Source organism: Scophthalmus maximus, chromosome 6 (genome assembly GCF_022379125.1).
Source record: "Scophthalmus maximus strain ysfricsl-2021 chromosome 6, ASM2237912v1, whole genome shotgun sequence".
In the NCBI taxonomy this organism is placed as follows: domain Eukaryota; kingdom Metazoa; phylum Chordata; class Actinopteri; order Pleuronectiformes; family Scophthalmidae; genus Scophthalmus; species Scophthalmus maximus.
In genome coordinates this window covers 19,140,231-19,159,528 of record NC_061520.1, presented here as the reverse complement: position 1 = coordinate 19,159,528, position 19,298 = coordinate 19,140,231, and the positions used below count along the sequence as shown (strand labels likewise).

The 19,298-nt window shown below is 44.9% G+C and overlaps 1 protein-coding gene across 11 annotated transcripts in view; it reads left to right on the top strand.

Annotated features, from left to right (window-relative positions):
• Positions 1 to 19,298, top strand: part of magi1b (membrane associated guanylate kinase, WW and PDZ domain containing 1b) — a 132,995-nt gene that overhangs the window by 67,930 nt on the left and 45,767 nt on the right. For 9 of the 11 annotated variants that reach the window (XR_007030846.1, XM_035631382.2, XM_035631380.2 and 6 more), the window contains exons 3-9: positions 5,584 to 5,703; positions 9,436 to 9,678; positions 12,089 to 12,314; positions 12,872 to 12,954; positions 13,911 to 13,946; positions 17,359 to 17,416; positions 18,371 to 18,495. Coding sequence is in view for 10 of the 11 variants with exons in the window: in XM_035631382.2 (XP_035487275.2) it covers positions 5,584 to 5,703; positions 9,436 to 9,678; positions 12,089 to 12,314; positions 12,872 to 12,954; positions 13,911 to 13,946; positions 17,359 to 17,416; positions 18,371 to 18,495 (891 nt within the window). In the remaining variant the exon portion in view is untranslated. The remainder of the gene's footprint in view (positions 1 to 5,583; positions 5,704 to 9,435; positions 9,679 to 12,088; positions 12,315 to 12,871; positions 12,955 to 13,910; positions 13,947 to 17,358; positions 17,417 to 18,370; positions 18,496 to 19,298) is intronic. The other 2 variants (XM_035631383.2, XM_035631378.2) reach the window with 1 other exon arrangement.

Here is a 19,298-nt window from a genome sequence, read left to right as displayed (position 1 = left end):
TAAATGCAGTAGGTAGGGTGTTACCCTACAATCTAGCCTCTTTGGAAATGTATCTACATGTCATGTCGATGGAAGACACAACACCAACAACACTTTGCTTGGTAGCATGGTCTCGTCCATGTCTCCCAGTGGGAGGACATGCACAGAAAACTCCCCCTCCCTCTGCGTCAATCTGTTCAACATTTTTTTTCAGATCCAACTCCAACATGATTCTCTCAGTTTCAGTTGCCATTAATCTGAGGGCCATACACCATGGCATAGGATTGAAACCCTGCATCCAAATATAATGTTTTATATGGTGTAATTGCAGAGCGAGAGTGTGAAATCTCACAACAGCATTGGAACGCTCGTGTAGGCTACAGTGTTGGTTCGGGGCGGGGCTGCCATCAAGTAGGGTGTGGCCAGGACGGACCTTGTTGAAGTCCATTGTCATCATTTTTTTGTTTTAATAACCTTAACAGTCAAGTCTTTGACCTGTCCACTCACTGTCCCTGCTCCGCTGCTGGTAAGACCAGTCACAGCATTAATAGTGATGAGCAATAGCAACACACCCCTGTGAGAGTTTCTAGAGAAATGTAGCTGCTGCTGCAGACCCTGACCAGACTGTGGACTTGCCATGCTGGCTAAATTTAAAAGTCTAGTTTTCTAAAATGGATTGTGGAGACCTGTCTGGGAAAGATTCCAGGAAAATGACAGTATCAAAAGCTCAGCTCGAGAATTCATTTATCAAAACTTGATTTTTGGATAAAGTGACAGCCCTGATGATAATGTTTCAAAGTTGTGCCCCTCTGGCAAGAAAAGGAGAATAACTAAACGGGCCATCATGTCTTGCTGTTTGATAGCCCTTCAATACTGAACCTGGATGAAAGATAATTAAATAACATTTTTCATTTCTGCTAGCACCCACAATGATGCCGTGCCCTTGAGTTGTTTTGCCGTAAAGGTATAGAGAGTTTGAAAACTCTGTCTCTATGTTGGTAGTTCCCACCTGCTGAGTATCAGATTTGGTCACATTAATGCTTGAATATTTCCACATCAGACCGAAGAACAAGGAACATTGAGTGGACAAAGGAAAGGCTGTATTAGCTGCTCTCCGACGAAGCGATGCAACAAGGAACATCGCGACAACGGCACTCACAATCTAGATAATTGGGAGAAACAGTTGATAAAGATAGTGGTTGTAACATGGGCTGCATAATCTTTTTTGTGCCATGGGCCTCATGTGGTTATTGTTATCGCAGCGATAACTACCTCAAGACCACTCAGTGCTTAGCAGCTGCAGATGCAGAGCAGAGGTGTTGGACTCTGAGTCGCTCTTTAATCTGGTCACCGTAGGTGGTTCACAGAAGAGACATGGTAGTGACCCCGCTGTGGCTGTTATGCTAATGAAACTGCGTGCATTAGTATTATGTGTGACAGGGGAGATGGGCGAATAAAGCCCCATTAGGTGATTACCCTCAACCTACAGCTCCTCTTTAGCCCCACAAGGTGGCGGCGGCCGTGCACCTCCTCCACATTGTCAGTTAACAAGTGTGTGCACGGTTGTGCACGTGTGTGTGTGTGTGTGTTGGCTGATAGGGTGGTGTGGCGCATCTGCTGATTGTAACAGAAGGTGTTTCCTTCCCGACCCTGTTTGTGCCATTACAAGCCCTTTACAAGTGCATGTGCATGCCAAACATGCACATACGCTGGAGTCATAGCACTCGCTGCGTGACTGTTGGCATCTGAGTCAACCCCGTGCTCGGCTGCCCGAGGGAAAATGTGGCGTCGCACTGTGCCTTGTGTCTGTGTGTGGGGACAGACGAGAGGATAGATGGAGGGAGAGAGAGAGAGAACTAAAGGCAGAGTTCTCGATGCACTGAACTTTAGACTGCTGATTCACCGCGGTTCAAATCTCGAGCATTCAAATGTACCATATTAGTCTGTTGCAAACAGTTTTTACAAAATGTTTTCTTTGGTTCAGCAGCGGAGGGATGCACTTTGGCTCCCAACTGACTGTTGTCCCTCTATAGAGACTCAAATAATATCAGGCTAATTGCCATGCTGCTGAACATGAGCAACATAAGTGATAGTAAACATACGATTCAAGGCCTTCCAAAAAGTACTGACTTTGTTATGACGTTCAGTTCTTGTTGAAGTTTTCCTGCTTTTAGTCAAATTTAAGATGATAAAACCTTTTGAAGCCTCGAGTTTATCATCTTGACCAGCACCATCTTGTTTTTTTGGAAGCAGACATAGGAGCGAGTGGAGGGTCTGACTGAGAGCCTGCTGTGTGCCCACCCGCACCATGCACCGACGGGACGGTACTAGCTGTCAATCATGCTGTATCCACGTTCCAATACCTACGCTGCTTTGTCGTCTATTTGACCTTAAATGAGACCACAATTTACAAAAAATGAACATCATGCTGTATTGAAGAAGCTGTATCTGAAGAAACTAGAGATTGAGACCATAAACTCATCGGTAAAATGTTTACTGACGTTATGAATCGAGTAAGGAGTGGAGTCATTTTCTCATAGACCTCCATAGAAATGGACTTCTTTTTTAAACCAGTGGCGTCGCCCTGTGCTGGTGAAACCAGACAATACAGGCTTCAGCCTCTTCCGAATTGGCAACTCTAGTTGCTCACAAGGCCTCGATCTCAAGATGACCAAGTTTTCAAAAAACAGCATGTTTATATGTATGTTTTCATTTGGTGAGATTTTGTGACATGAATTACATTTTGAGTAGTCAACCTGCTTGGCAGCACATACCTTATATTGGTTGTCAAGATTTTTGCAAAAGAAAAACATGGCTGACGCGTGAAAAAAACCCGTCTTGAAGCATCGTGTTTTGTAGAATCTGCACAGTTAGGCATAAGAATATTAATCTGTGTCAGCATGAAATAAAAATGTGATGTGACGTCAAAAAACGAGAGGGAAACTCTGGCAATGTGACGCAAATGGAAGCAAGTTAGTCATCAGCCTGTGATCTGTCATACAGGAGAATAAGCAGTAGTTTTCTGAGGATGACTATTATCCAAAAATGTTTGTTCCTGATGGTTTCCAAGCCACCCCACTGCAAACACCATTCAGTCAGTCTGACAATAAGACTAGCTTATTGATAACAAGTCTATGTCAGGGTCATTGCACTCCCTGTAAATTTCTTCATGTAGCTTCCCCATATCCTTCTCTATTTCCGATCCTTCCTGGGTTGTCCCTAGCAACAGCTGAAATCCTCCTGCATGATGCATGAAAACTGTCTTTCATTTCTTTCGATGTTTTTTTGAAGAACATGCATTGCTGGGGCATTCAATGTGGATTTTTGCACAGTTACAACCTACATACATGCAATGTTTTTGTGGGCATGCTTGCGTGTGTTTTGATGCAGCAGTAGCGACCCAAGTGCTCCCTGCGCTACAGTACGCCTGCCAGTATCTCGACACTTGCTTCCTTGATCATCTTCTTGAAATGCTAATGATGACATTTTTTCACAACGCCCACCCACCCATCTCAGCTGGTGAAGATGTTGAAGCTGTTAAGCCACGAGTCAGCCAGCGCCAGACGAACCCCCTCACAGCAAACCGTCTAAGGCTTCACACTGTATATGTGCCAGTAGCTGGATTATACTAAGTCTTGGTAGTCTCACTCCTTCCTTAGCTCTCGCTATCTCTGTCTTTGTCTGCATTTTAGAGGACAAAATCCGGAAGAGTTGTCGTTCAGCAGATCCAATCCCAACTCTCAGCCAGAGTCTCTGTGCCCATCTCTTCACTTGTCTTTCGTCCTCACTCTATTTCACAGCCTGGTCAATGGCGCTTTTGTGGGGAGGGGGTATTGAATTAATGAAGCCTATGGCAATGACCGTGTCTTTCCCCTGGGTCTGTGCCAGGCCTCTGCATTAGTGTCCCTGTTGAAACACCGGTCCCGATTCCACTTCCTATTTGGTTTTCTAAGAGCAGCAGTGTCTAAATGGAGTCGACTCAATGGGCCCTTCTGTGTGGGGAGTGAACTGACAGTCGGCCGAACGCTCGGCTGAGGACTCTCCAAATTTGACATTCTGTAAAAGACCTGGTGCCTGGGAACGAGTGGACTGATGCAATTTATTTGATAGACCTCAGCAGGGTTTTGACCTTAATAAATTTCCGCTTGATGCGTAAGTGTTTGGAAGTTTGCGGGCGCCAGATAATGAATTTTAGCAACCGCAGGAAGATTTACCATCTCTGCGTGCCCCAACATTTTGATGCCGTGATGACATAAAAGATACACTGTGACTGTGATAGCTCTGTGATCAAACTGATACCTGTCAAGAATATTCTCTGTGAAAGATCCAGTGTCCCCAGAAGTTGGCAACGTGCTTGCCCCCTGTATGTATTGTATGCTTGCGTGAGTATAAAGTATGCTCTCTTGAGTGAGGGTCCTCACGTGTGATTTATTACCAGTGTCACTGAATGTGGCTGCAGTGGGAGCCTCTCTCCACATCCCCACACATCTATTGTTACAAGCTTATTGCTTACCAAGCCAGTGGAGATAAGACAGGTAGATCAAGAGATGGATGGATGCCAAGAAGATCAGAAAGACCTGTGTTGTCGCTGACCAGATGTCTATCGGAGCAGGCGAGATGAGAAAGATCTTTTCCAGTGGTGCCGTAGAGTAGTTTTTCTTTTTGAAGTAGGATACAATAAAAGCAGTAGAGATTGGGACGCCGAGCAAGAGAATCATTGTCAGACAACATCGGAAAATTGTGACAAATGTCAGTAAGCTCAGCGAGACAAAAACGAAATTGCTGAAGAGCAAAGAAGGATGAACGAAGAATTATAAAGACTTTGTACCATCAGTTTGCAGTGTTCTCGCCTTGGTCCCTGCAGTCAAGCTGCTTACCAACTGTCAGAAGCCAGTAACGACAAATGCTGGAATCTCACCGGCCACATGCCAAACGACACAAATACACGTTCACACCCCAGACATATGGCAGGATCCCACTGAAGTGCTACTACGCTACCTCACACTCTACCCCAGTGTGAGGGAAGATCATAACACGCGGCAAACAAAGGATCTCGAACCATCTCCCTGTTAGAGTCTGCTATCAGTGGAGAAGTGTTCAACAATCTGAGATGCTAATGCACGATGTTTTTATCTGCCAATATTATGTGTTATTCAGAATTGTAAATACTATCTCCCAGACACCATACATCTCCTGTCTAGTTTACTGTTTACTGTTTTTGAAATAATGCTTATGATGTAAGGAAGAAAAACGGCTGTTTTAAGATTTATTACCACTGCCATCTTGGTTTTTTTTGCAACCAGACATTTGGAGCGAGTAGCGGCTACATCTATTTTTATATACAGTCTATGGTAACATATTGACAATGATTTCATGAAGGAATTCCTGGGAAATGCAGTGTTGTAGTTGAAAAAAGAAGTAGACCAAGTTCAGTTTGATCAGACTTTTATTCATAATGCACTCTTTTCAAAAAACAGAGATACAGCATGTTAATATGTATTTTTTTCGTTTCCGTGATATGTTTCATTCTTGAAAAAACTGACTTATCAGTGTAAAAAGGAGTGGAATGAGTCGGCTAATTTCTACTCTCTCCTTGGTTTGCAGGTACAACCCGCGCCCCACGGGAAGGAGAAGTTAGTGGCGTGGACTACAACTTCCTCTCAGTGGAGGACTTTCTGGAATTGGAGAAGAGTGGCACCTTGTTGGAAATCGGAACGTATGACGGTAAATTAGAAAATCACCCTTCATCTTGGGTTTTATTGCAATAAAATAAATTAGGAATCATTTGTGGTTGCACCAGCACTATTAATCTGCCTAGATTGCCTTTACTATGCAGGATTTCTAAAGATATGTTTGTTAAGATACTTTAAGGCAGTAACCTGCACCTCATCACTTTAAGCAGTGTGCCCTCCCTTGCATTACAGGGCCCATTTTGTAGCATGGTTGTCCATTTTTTTATTTTCATCCGAATTGATGTTGACATATTTCCAGTGAAGGAACTATGAGAGTAAACCATAAGGTTTCAGATGTCTCGACAATCAAATTTAACATCAGTGGCTTTTTGGGTTCGCTGGCGCAGAGTGGGACACATTAAATACGTCCACATGGTTGGTTCATGTATTACTCACAAAATAGGCTTTTAGAGATGATCTAATCCTTTACTTACATGTCAATCAAAGAGAACACGATCCCTCGATATCACAATATACTGGATGCTGTCAGCGGCTGTGCAGTGGACTTGTCAGGCACTAATTTCACCGTTGTTTCTCTCAATTTGCTTAAATTGACACACTGAAACGATGAATCAGTCACCTGCATTAGCTTCTCGATTGGTTCTTATCAGTCAGGTTGTATGTGAAAACGAAAATGCACACACACGTTGCTCCGGAAACTCTCCGTTCCTGTTCCTGCCAGCCCCCTAGTCAAATTTCTCAAACAATGTGAGCCCATGTGAGAAAACGGAGGAAGAATCTCCAGAAAGATTCACTGCGAGCCAGTGGGCGCTCTACCCAGGCACCATCCTTCGCAAACTCTGGAAAAATGTCTGAACCCAATTTTCCGGACATTTTCCAGAGTTCATGAAGCTCATGAAATCGCTTTAATAAAGGTCAGTAGCCGACCCACCCATGGCACATTGTCAGCCAGCAGGCACTTTGTGTCCGTCGGCCTCCTTCTGTACAGGTGCGTCTGCAGGAGGGAACCATACACCCGCTCTGCCTCCAGCCAGTGCTCAAAACATGCCCCCTACAGAGCACATGCTCAGTGATGGTACATACATCAGACGTGTACTTCTGGAAAAAACAGAAGCAGTTCTCTTGCTCTGTGGTATGTCTCCTGCTTTTTGCCCTCACCATAGATGTAGGTCAGATAGCCCAGAGCGACATGTTTACCTTTCTCAGGGGGTTGCTGAAAGCGGCTCTCACACATGTGGGAACACACTCGTTGGAAGTAGACGAGAAAAGTCGAAGAACAGCATGAAACCAGTTTGCTTGAAAGGTGAACAAGTTGCTTTGCAAACCTTTTCTTTCGTGCAAACATCACAAAGGTAAATTCACAAAACAAAATGGCGTGGTGGATGTTGGATATATTGAGCGACTGAGGAATCCCTCTCGATATGTTTTATAAGGGTCAGACTGACACAGGCACATACACACAGATATACGCACATGCAAGCACACGCAAACTTTTTCAAATCATGATGGTTTGGGCGTCACAGCTGATGGGCCTGCTTGTTCGTCTTCTTGCTGACCATCGGAGCAATTACAATTGCTGCTGTTTGATATTTATATCTGTTTTCCAACATGAACTTTGGGAAATAGGGTCCAGATATTTTCCTGAGTTTACCTTTCACATATGACGAATGAGCAGGAGATGTCCAAGGAAGACGCGTTCACATCAACAATTTGCAGAACACACTGCGGTGTCTGGGTAGAAGATGCACGAGGCAGGACATGATGATAAGTCACTGTCTTTGTGTACAGTCATCAACACGCCCACTCGCTCGCTGTGAGTCGTCCAGATATGGTCCCGCTGTATTCTCACATAGGCTCACGTTCCAGAAATTTTTACAAGGGGGCTGGTAGGAAAGGTTTGAGAAAATTTCCAGAGCAACATCTGTGTTCTCACTAAACGGCCACAAATTTCAGGAAAGCAGCTTTGGACAACGACAACAACAACAACAACAACAACGACACAACACTTCTACTTTGCTGATAAACGGAACTAAAGGACTGTACACAACAACACTGCCATGCACTGTAGCACCTCCATTCAGTCCGATAATGTCTAATTAAGTGTCGGCTTTGTCCGCTCAACTGGTTCAGTGTTCCATAACAATGGATTCCCCTCCGACAGCAAGGCAGGAGACGCAAACAAAGCCAATGGACTTCTAGCTCACTCCCCGATGATGCTTGTGCAGGGAAATCACAAGCAAAAGCTAAAGGCGTCTGCGGGCTTTACACCAGCTCGTCGTGCTAGACTTTGTCCGACACAATCATGCTGTCAAGTTCCTGGCCAGCTGAACTCGAATCCGGGGCCAGAAGCCGGTGTCACTGAGAGGGGTGGGGTGATCCAAGAGATCAGGAGGGCCAATGGACCACGCAGAGATTCTGTTGTCTGCCAACCACCACCAATAACGAGGAAGCTGAAACCCCCCAGTCATATTTGCCAGTTAATTAAATCAGTGGAGTATGCTCGACTCACAAAGAAAAAAATATATTTTGTTCAGTATCCAAAGGCAGCGTTGGCTCACAATCGTGTTTAGTCACTTAAAAAAGCAGAAATTATGGGAACAAAGAGGGTTTGACGTACTGGCCCAGAGGTTGATATTTCAGTTTTTTAATCAGTCTTAATTCAGTCTGTGGTCTGAGATGACTCCATGTTTGTTGGTGTGGACATGAGTCTGTGATTTAATGACTGAAATCATCTGAATCAGCTTTGTGTGTATGTGTGTGTGAAATAAACCCTAGTGGTATATAAGTATATACGCTGCAGACGAACAAAGGCATCGTCACATATATTATGTGACGATGCCATATATATTTCCATCATCACGTGTGACTGTTGGTTTTATGCTCTGATCTCTCCAAATTAAATTGCAAACTAAAACTTATCTGTGGAGACCACTACCAGCCTGTCTTCAACAGTAACATGTTTGGTCCAGAAATATATTATTTTGGCCTCTAAATTTTGGCACTTCAGGCCCAAGCTAAACATTTTTGACTGGTTTTGACTTAAGATGAATATTTTGAAAACTGCTCAATTAAAATCTAAATCCTGAAGTCCTTTGCCAGTAAATATTTTAATTGTAGTTTTGCCACCTGAAGTAAAACGTTCTTTTCTCCTGCCTTTGTATTTTGGATGCTCATATTCCATCTCATTAAGATGTTGGCTTGATGTTCCGCCTCTCTCATGTTACCGTCTCTTCAGGTTTGCCTGATCTTACTTTGGATGAAAATAACTTGGTTTATGGAAAAGAAAAAAAGTAAAAAGAAACTCTGCATGTTTGGTTCTCCCGCCTTTGAAATTTGAAGCGTGGAAAACAGTTTGGCTGTAAACTGCTTCACTAAACGTCTTCAGACACTTTAGACTGCTTCTCTCGCTGTGCATATGAATACAAACCATTCTTTGGAAGTCTATGACACCAGTGCGTCAACTCAGAACTTAATTGAGTTACAACCCTGGAAAACGAAAATTGAATAGAAGTAAGAATGATAGTTCGCTTTTGTCAAAGTTAAAGCAGATTCACATTCGCCCACAGACAAATCCAGCCTCTCATTTGCATACAAAGGCTATGGCTTACCCCCCCCCCCCCCCCCCCCCCCCCCCCCCCAACACACACACACACACACTCAGACCTTTGACCCCTCCTCTCTTGTCCTCCTACCAAAATTCCCCTTCTTTTATCCGTCTTTTTTTAATCCCCTCCTCCCTGCCTTCTTCTTCTCCGTTGTCTAGGTAACTATTATGGGACGCCCAAGCCGCCGGAGCAGCCCCCCGGTGGGAAAGTGATTAGCCGTAGCGGTAGCGGCGGTGATGCCCCACTGCCAGACGGGCTCAGTGGTAGCCTGCCAGGCTCGCAGCACTCCACTCCGCGACGCAGCAAGTCCTACAATGACATGCAAAATGCTGGAATAGGGCCCGGCGCGCAGCAGCAGGAGGACGACGAGGACCTCCCTGACATGAACAGTAGCTTTACAGGTACGTGCAGGGGTCGGGACGTCAAGGAGGGGCCAGAGGAAATAGTAGACTTGATACTCGAGTCACAAGCTGCTGCGAAAATGCGCAGCCGAGAGATGGTGACGGTTATGATGGTTCTCCAGATGTGGAAGTGGTTTAACATGATGCAAAGTGTTTTTAGGTCTTGAGCCAAACAAGACACTAAAGCCCGGATCTGATTCTCTCAAAGTCCCCAAACTATACGCAGATGCAACACTAAATAGCTGGGATATGAATAGCCTTAGGTTATTAATATGGCAGAATAAATTACTTGAATATATCACATAGGACGGTTCTCTCTTGAGACGGGAATCTTTTTCTGTCTCTGACAAGAACTAAACAATGAATCAATGTGAAACATGTTTGATAGATCAATCGATCATCACTTGCGATAAGAGACCATCCGTCCGAACACACTCAAGTATATTATGAAGTGCTCCCTCATGCTGTGCAACTGTGTAATGCAATGTGAATGCTGCACCGCCCAACCTGGCTCGGTTGATTTGAATGCGGACAACAATTGTCTGTGGTCTTTGCACCGGGGCACCGAGCGCTCGGCACATTCTTCATCTCCACACGTTTATCTGAGCACAGATGTGTTTGTGAAGCAGTCTCACGCGGCGGGTGTGGAGGCCCAAATTCACTCGAGAACTCGAGACAAAATTCAGTCTCAGATGTATTTAGACACAATTTTTTTCATCTGTTTGGACACAAAATGCGTACCAGGCCGGCACGGGCCCCGAAAAGCTGGCAGCAGGCTCCAGACTAAATAAAATTTGGCATCCTCTCGCACACGACAGCCAAACTGAGGCGCCACATTTGGCATTGATAAACAGTCAGTACAGGCGAGCGAGCTTCACTACGTTTCCGGTTTTTCCACCTTCTCCCAATTTAGCCTGCAACTGATCAACAGCAGTCATGCGAGCGGCCGTCTTTTTCTCATTTTAGCTGTCGTTGTTCGTTAACTCCGTAGACGCGAGGGCGTGACACCATGACTCACATGCTTCCTCAGCTGCTGTGGACACCTTTAAAGCAAACAGACCTGCAGTCAGCGAGCACACAGGCGGCCGCTTGCGGAGCTAGTCTTTGTCAGCAACATGCTGTGTTTATTTAGCTTGGAGTATAACACTAGAATGCGATCCTCGCTTCTGCAGCTCTGTTTGGTGGGAAAGAGGGGACGGGAGAACGTGAGTGGCGATGGATGAGGTGGGAGGGGATGGAAGTGGAGACAAGGTAGCAGGAAATTAAAGAGGAAGGGGGAGTGCCTGGGAGAGGGTGAAGTGGGCAAGTCTGAAAGGGATTGGACAGAAAGAGAGAGTGAGAGAAAGAAAGAGGCAAGGGAGGTCCGTGCTCTGTGAAGGAGGAGACGCTCAGAAAATGAAAAAGTGGAAGGAGCTCAAAGACTGTGGAAAAGAGGGCACTTCGTGCTGGTGAGGGGCTGCCGAATACAAGAGCATCTTTGATTGGTGAGTAAGTGCCTTCTGGGTTTGACTACATCTCCCTGTATCCATGTGTCCAGAAATGTAAAACAGTGCCATCTGGCTGCGAACAGTAGAGACTGACTGAGCCTCCTCCATGTTTCAAATGATTTCTAGTGATATTAGTAGTAGTGGGGAGGTTTTCTTTCTTTGTAAATTAAAGGGAGATTTTTGTTTGATGGATTTAAAGTATGGCCGGGGATCTGTTGGTGACTTCTTTTTTTCCAGATTTCCTCTCGTGTGTTCGTTGGTCAGTGGGCATTGCAGGGAGGTTGCCTCGGCCCTAAAGCTGTTTCTGCCCGGTGTTTTCATTGGGTGGGACCAAAAGTTGTTTATTTGCCGTCTGTGATTGTGCGAGCTATGAGGCCGCCCGTCAAGTGTGGGTGTGAAAATGAGATAAGAGGAAGCCAGGTGATAGCACTTCAGTGGCCCCTGGGGTTCAAGGTGTGAACGGCCTCAACTGGAGTAAACGTCTCCGCAGCTGTGACAAGGGGTTTCGGATAAACGGAAACGCAAGTCCTTTGACCTGTGCAGTTGTTTCTTGTGGTAAGATGAAGCTTTTCTAAAAACTCTTGAACTACTCTATGGAAGTATTTGGACAGGCGAAAGAGATTTCACATCGATGTGAACCTTAAAGAATCCAATTTTTCCTTCTGAACGTTTTTCTTCAGCTGTCATGTTTGTAGGATATGTCCCATACACTGAAAACTAGACTCAAATTAGCCAGCAATCTATTCTAGGAGCGGAAGCAAATGTTTCTGTGAAAGCTGTTATTTTCGGTTGATCGTGTATCGAGGCACATCTTGTGGCACCGAACTGTCGCCACAGCTCCATTTTGTTCCCGAAATGTTTGCCAGCCTGTAAAATGTTTCTTCACACCAAGCCACGTTTGTTCCCCCCCCCCACCCCGCCAGGAGACTCAAGTGAATTTGACGAGATTCATCACACGGTGCGCCCCTTCGCCCCCCACCAGAGCGCCCCGTCCTACGCTGGGACAACCCCCTCACCACCGGCCACCACGGAGAGCACACAGCAGTCACACTCTCACCCGAGCCATCCTCCCCCTGAGGACCCGCTGGGACCTCTGCCTGACAACTGGGAGATGGCCTACACCGAGAACGGAGAGGTCTACTTTATAGAGTGAGTAGCTCATGATACTGTATATACATACAAGACAGAAACAAGGCCAGGGCCATGCACAAACACAGACATGCTGTAGCTGGAGAAAGTCAGTGTAAACCTAACTTCAGTGTCATGAAAGTTCAAAATAGGCGAAATCTTAGATCATTTATTGCATGCATATGTACGTATACATCTGTATGAAGTTTTTACTGAAGTTTTTTTAAGCTTTAAGACTGAAAGTCCGGACTTTTTCACGTTTAGGTTTGTAATCGCAGGTTCGTGCGTCTACTCGATTTGACATACAGTGTGTCGTTGGTCAGAGTAATCACAAGCTTTTACAAGAGATGCATGGATAGATAAGACTCCAACATCTCTTCAGAAAAAAAGTTACTAACATCATTTATAGTCGTCATGTTCACTGATTCATGACCAACCAGAAAATTTTAATAGACACAATTCTACTGCAATAGTTAGCCTCTGTCAGCATCTTTTAAATCTTTATTGCCAGATGTTAGGAGTTTTTTTTTTCCTTCAGTATTCCTGTAGGTCATTTTTCTCTTGTGTGCTCTTTTTAGCCACAATACAAAAACCACCTCCTGGATAGACCCTCGGTGCCTGGACAAGCCTCAGAAACCCCTGGAAGAGTGTGAAGACGATGGTACGTCCATGTGACAGCTCGATTACCACGAGTTTATATTTCTAAATGCAAATCCTCTCTTTACACCTCTTGCGGATATGATGCTTATGATATGATGTTTTGTCTTGTGGTTGCTGAGGTTGTTTTTTCTCGTCAAATCATCTTAAGTCCGAGCTGTAGTTTCATTTTGAAAAGACAATTTGAGACAAATGCCTCTCAGATTGAAAATATATCAGGAGCTAATCAATTGTCATCATCTTTCTGGGTTTAGGGCCTTAGTTGCATTAGATAAGTAGTGACCCGTCTGTGTTGCCTTTAGTTTTACCCTGGTTGAATTTTGTGAAAAGCAAAAAATGCAAAAAAGCAGTGATTCCGATGGCGGCCCTTAGATGTCGGTGTTGGGCCACAGACAACAAATGTTGAGCAGTCGTTGGGTGGCACTGCTCCTTCTTTCAGCTGTTTGTCAGAGCAAAGATGTCCCACTGCTCTGAGGAATGATGACTCCATCAGTGGCATCGTCTAGCACCAACACGTAGACCTTCTCTGAGGTGGAGCCTCAACCTTAAATGCTTGCAGAGAAACACACAAAGACATACAATATTTCATGAGGTGATGAGCCACGTGATTTGTGCAAAAATATTTAAATTCCTCCAGTAGGATATCCAGACGCATGGATAATTCAAACTGATAAATATAAACATTGCTGCTGATTCAGACTGCATCATGTTGCTTCAAACCACACACACTGACAACCAGTCTTCTGGTAGAATCACATGCCTTGGGATTTTTGTAAACATTGATTTGTCTCTTGAGCGCTGAGGCTCTGGCTTGATTAACTCCTGCCACCCAGTGGCCACATGTTGTCATTGCATTGAACTGACCTTTCCTTCTCTGCCCCCCCCCCCCCCCCCCCCCCCCCCTGTTTCCATGTTAACAACGATCCTGTGGTGCTGTGGCGTCCACCCCTCCCTGAGCAGAAGGGGTACACACAGAGGAGCTCGACAATGACCTTGGTAGGAACCTTTTCTTTTACTCCGCCCTAATTGATATACACCCAACATTCACCATGTCTGCCCACCAGTGTCACCTTGGTTAGCACACATTTGAAACACTCTGGAAAGCCAAGTAGTTGAGGCTGAAATGGTTTAGTGAACATAATGGAGTGACCACAACTAATGACTCTGGTCAACTGTCGGAGTCACTAACAGCTGGTGAGAGGTGACTACGACATTGACTCTAGTCTAGAAATGAGACATCCGAGATCTGACCTTTATCTAGCACACCCTCAGTATGTGGCTTTGACAAACACACACTGTATGTGATCAGAAAAATGACTGCACACACTGACTGTCAACTTACCCACATGCAAACAAACAGCTAGACACACACACACACACACACACAGAGACACATCATCAGACCGTCATTTCATACATAAAAGATGACGGCTGGTCCACAGAAGATTGTTATAATGATGATTTCCTAATGGGTGTCTGTCTGAGCGTGATAGCAACAGGCCGCCCCCCTTTTTTTTTTCTCCTCGCGGTCCATCAGGAAACAAACTAGTCAATCAGACACAGTAGCGTGGCCGCTTGTGCAGGATGAATGGTGTCTGGAGACTGTGCCCTGCGCTGATACGTCCTGCTAATCAATGACGTCATTCCATCTGGGGAGATAACTGATTAGTCATTGTACCAGCCCATCATGATAAACGTGTGCAGACATGAACGGAAAGTATCTTGAAATGCAGGGATGAGAGGAATAAATACACTCATTTCATAATTTCCACGTGTCCTTTTTAAAGAATTTGGACAACACCAAAAGCATTTTGCTGTTGTCATGGGGATGAATGTCTCCTCTCTGAGAATCCGCATGTGTTGGAATGTAAAAAACTCCAGTTTTATAAAATGGGATTTTAAAGGTTTAGGCCACAGGCTTAGGGTATTTTCTCACCATATGGTACCCTGGTTATGTATCATAACTGAGTATATTTTTTCATTACTTGCCAAACCTGAATTAATCTATGATTTCTATATCAACATTGAGGCACATGGCTAAATGTGATGTGAGAGGTGTCACCCACAGAGGAATATAACTCCACTTCTCTATGCCTCTTATTAACAGCAGCAGGCAGATGCTTGGAAGAAAGGAAGAACGCCAGACACCCCCCCCCCCCCCAAAAAAAAAGAGTTAACCCAGCATCTATCAGGCTTCCATTGTTAAGCATTTAAACAGCTGCCGTGTTGTAATCATCAGATCAGACGAGTCCCCTGTCCACAAGTCGGCCCTCGACTGGATGAGCATGTTCAATAATTATCGATCAGCAGAATCCAATCGAGGTGGGCAAAGAAACGCAATTAACTTCAGAGCTCCGAGGATGAGCCGACTCAGGCATTTTATGAATGCCAGCACGCGCGCGCACACACACACACACACACACACGTACGTCTCCCTCTGTAGCACTTGCTTGCTCAAGAGAAATCAATCACAGCACTGTATCAAGAGAACGAGATGAAAACAGTTGAACATGTAATTCATCATGCTTGACTTCCCCTTGAATTCACAATATGTTGTGGAAGGTGGGGTGAGGAGAAGTCAGATTGCTTCCTCTTTGTCTCTCTCATTTCCACACACTGAAATGTAAACCACACTTGTCAAGATGGTTGCAGCACCAAACATCCTCTCGGTGCTCTCTCTCTCTCTCTCTGTCTCTCTCACTCACACACACACACACACACACACACACACACACACACACACCACACATGCAGGTGCTCCTAAAGGAGCGGGAACTAGTGCAGTGTGAAATCAAGTGGCTGATTACATTTTTTTTTTGCCTGAGGGCGGGACGGGACCCCTTTGCATTCAGCGTTCCAGCTCAAAACATGCAACAATGAAAAAATTCACCGCGCTTGCTCCGGGGCTCTGTCGCCATGTGTTACAACACCAGTGCTGTAGCCTTGCAATCGCTTTCTTCGTCTGCGTGTGCTGTTTGTATCGGCTGTGTTTAGAAGGTGAATGACAAATGAAATAATAGCGGCTTGATTTCTCCTACAAGCATCACGTTGACAGCTGCCATTGCAGATTCATCCTCGGTTGCTCCGAATCACTTCATCAATTCGTATGCATGTCTGACAGTACTGCATCTACGCTATACGTCGTATGTGTGTCATGTAGAGACAATGTAAACCTTCCAATTCTGCATTTTCACTGCTTCTGCTACTGAATCCACTCCAACCAAAGGCCCACCTCATTAGGAAGCAAAGGGAGGCTCTCCAAGTTGGATGATTGTAATTACCATCTACGCGTGCACAGGGTGAGGCCTAATTGGTGGAGGGTAATAATATGTAAAATTTATACATCACGGGAGAGGATTATCGGACAATCCGTGTTTGTTGCCAATTAGAAGCCCCTGACATTATCTTTGCGGAGGCCAGCCAGCAATCAATTCTGCTGTAATCGGCCTACAGAAGTGAATCAGATGGCCCTTTTGGAGATAATGGCATTAGTCTCTCTGTACGGACATTGGGCAATTGCACACTGCTGAAGTGGCCCCAGTCATATTTACATCTTTCCCTAATCAACGTTCATCAGGCTGAATGTCACGTTTACTTTCTGCCTGCACATGCGTGCTCCCATCGCCGTGAGTAAGCAGCACCTCCTCCAATGTCACGGAGCAAACTGGAGGAGGCACAGTTGAAGTCGTGCCTGTAGCAAAGTCTCACAAATCAAGCGTTTCGTGTAAAAAATAACCAAAAGGATATTATAGCCATAGTACATGTGTTTATTTGTTTAGTCAAAGATTTATGTTCTTTTCAGTAATTTAGCCATTGAATGAATCAGAAATGTGTAATCCTTGTGGACTGGGTCTCATTAGTATGAATTTATGATCATGCAAAAAAATCAATACTAGTGTGTGTGTGTGTGTGTGTGTGCGTATGCGTATGCGTGTGTGTTTATACAGTTGCTTAAATTGTTCATCCCTCCCTTTCCTTTCCTTCTTATCTTCACCTGTTCCTCCCTCCTTGCTTTTTTTCTCCGCCCTCTCTGTCCTCCCTGCCTTCCTTCCCTCTTACCGCCTCACCCCTCTTTTCTCCCCCGCCCTCTTCATCCCCCGCCATCCCTTCATTCATCCGTACATCTCTGCCCAAGGGTGGGGGGGCAGCAAGGGTTCTTATCTGATGTGGGGAAATGTCAGCAGTGTGAGGGGATGGGGGGGGGGGGACGACAGCCAGACAGCCTGTGAAGCTGTTGAGTCACTCTGGCCTGGGAGACTGACTGACAGGAACGCACACCGGGGGAGGCAAAAGGTCCCAACTGGCCTTGGCAGTAATGGCTCAATAGAAGGCCTCAAGCAAAATCACCACCTTGAGTTTCCCTCATGTCCACTGTCTCACTCTGCCTTTGTTTCTGTTTTGATTTCAGAACTTCCACCAGGATGGGAGAAAATAGACGATCCAGTGTACGGGGTCTACTATGTTGAGTAAGTGACGTTCGCCGTATACCACGAGGAAGCTCACATACAATTTGCACACGCTGATGTAGTGCACAGGCGTTCATAAATGTATTTTTGCCCATACATACGTTGCTTTCCACATGTTTTCAGTCTAACAAAAGAAACTCTTGACCTCACTGGAAACAGGAGGGTGTGTGTACAGCTGCTGCTGTGAGACGCCGCAGCCAGATTTTGCCTCAGCTATTCAGCTTTTTTTGTAGACTGGAAAATGTAGTCTGTTTTTTTCTTGTGTGTGAGTGCATCATTACCATTTGGGAGAACATGCAGCGTTTGTTGTGCATGTGTGCGCATCTCATCTAGTGTGAAGAACCCAGGACTCATCATTAATATGAATATAGTTCATGCATTTAAGATGTTGTGCAAAGCAGCACTTGCAGGCTCAAAGCTTTGGCATTTCTCCCCCCTTTGTCGCTGCGATATGTTATATCCATTATTCACCCTTTTCTTCATTTGACGTATAATGTGGTGCTTTCAGGTGTTGTTTTTTTGGGGTGTCAGCAGGTTAGTAGGAATCCTCCCAGGGTCGGTGTGTGACGTGGAAGGCGTTTGTAGTTTCTATGAATTGAGCCATCATCGCAATGGGATTTATTTGATGTGATTTGTGGGTGTGATTGTGTAGTGCATGTCTCAGACAGGAGTGACGTGTCGCTGGATGCATGTGTATTGTGCCACTATTGATCAAAGCTTATCGCCATGTCTCCCCTCCCTTTCCCCACCCTCCCTCTCTCTCTCTCTCTTCTATTATGCCCTCTTCTCCTCCGTGTCTGTCTTCCCTCCCCGTGGCGATCCACTTTCCTGCTGATATTTACTTCTTGTCCTACATCCTCTTTTCTATCCTTATTTCCTTTCTTATTATTCAATTCCCTCCTGTCATTCATTTCTTTCCTCCATCTACTCATCCCTGCTTTCACCGTCCCACAGTCATATCAACAGGAAGACCCAGTATGAGAATCCGGTGCTGGAGGCTAAGAGGCGCAGGCAGCTGGAACAGCAGCAGCCTCAGCCCCAAAGCCAGCAGCCACCTGAAGGTGAGCGCTACATCCGAGGTTCGTTCACGAGCCCCCACCAAGGGCGTCATTTCCTTTCTTTCTATTCATGTGTGTGACTGAGCTGTCTGCATATGTGTCTGTACGTGCGCGAGAGATTGTGTTTGTCTTTATTCCAATTACTGCTACAGTTCTACTCGATGTTGCCTGCTTCTGCCTTATGATTTGCTAGGTGCCCTTCCATAAAGGCATAACTATTATTTGCGGCTGTACCAAGCAGCCCTTTTTCGAAGTTAATTTCTGTTTTCTATGTTGCCTTAAGGTACTTGTTTGTGGTAATAACTTGAAAGCATTTTTTCCCCAAAGGAGAAAAACAGGTACGTTTAGCTTTAACTGAGAAAGATGTGCCCGTTACAGTCCCTTTTCTAATTTATGTCACTTAGAAAAAGCTGTTGAAAAAATGTTGCCAATTATAAAACTAATAATGTAGTATTCTTTAAGAAGACCTGCTGAAAATAGTTGTACAATGAAAGATTTTAATTCCCTTTATATATATATATATATATATATATATATATATATATATATATATATATATATATATATATATATACCCCTCAATTTACTGGCATTTCTTGTTTACACTGAACCAAACAAAGCAAAGACACAAGACAAAAAGCCAGACTCCCTTTTCACAATCGTCAATCTGGCTCTGTGACTAGCCACTGCTGGCATAAAGATGGAACAATGACGCTGAACTCATTCTGTGTTAGTACTTTTCATTAAGGACAGCAAGTTGGAACAAAGGCGCAACATTCCCGCTTTATAAACCGTATAAAAGGGGGCTTATAAGTTTCTCCTGC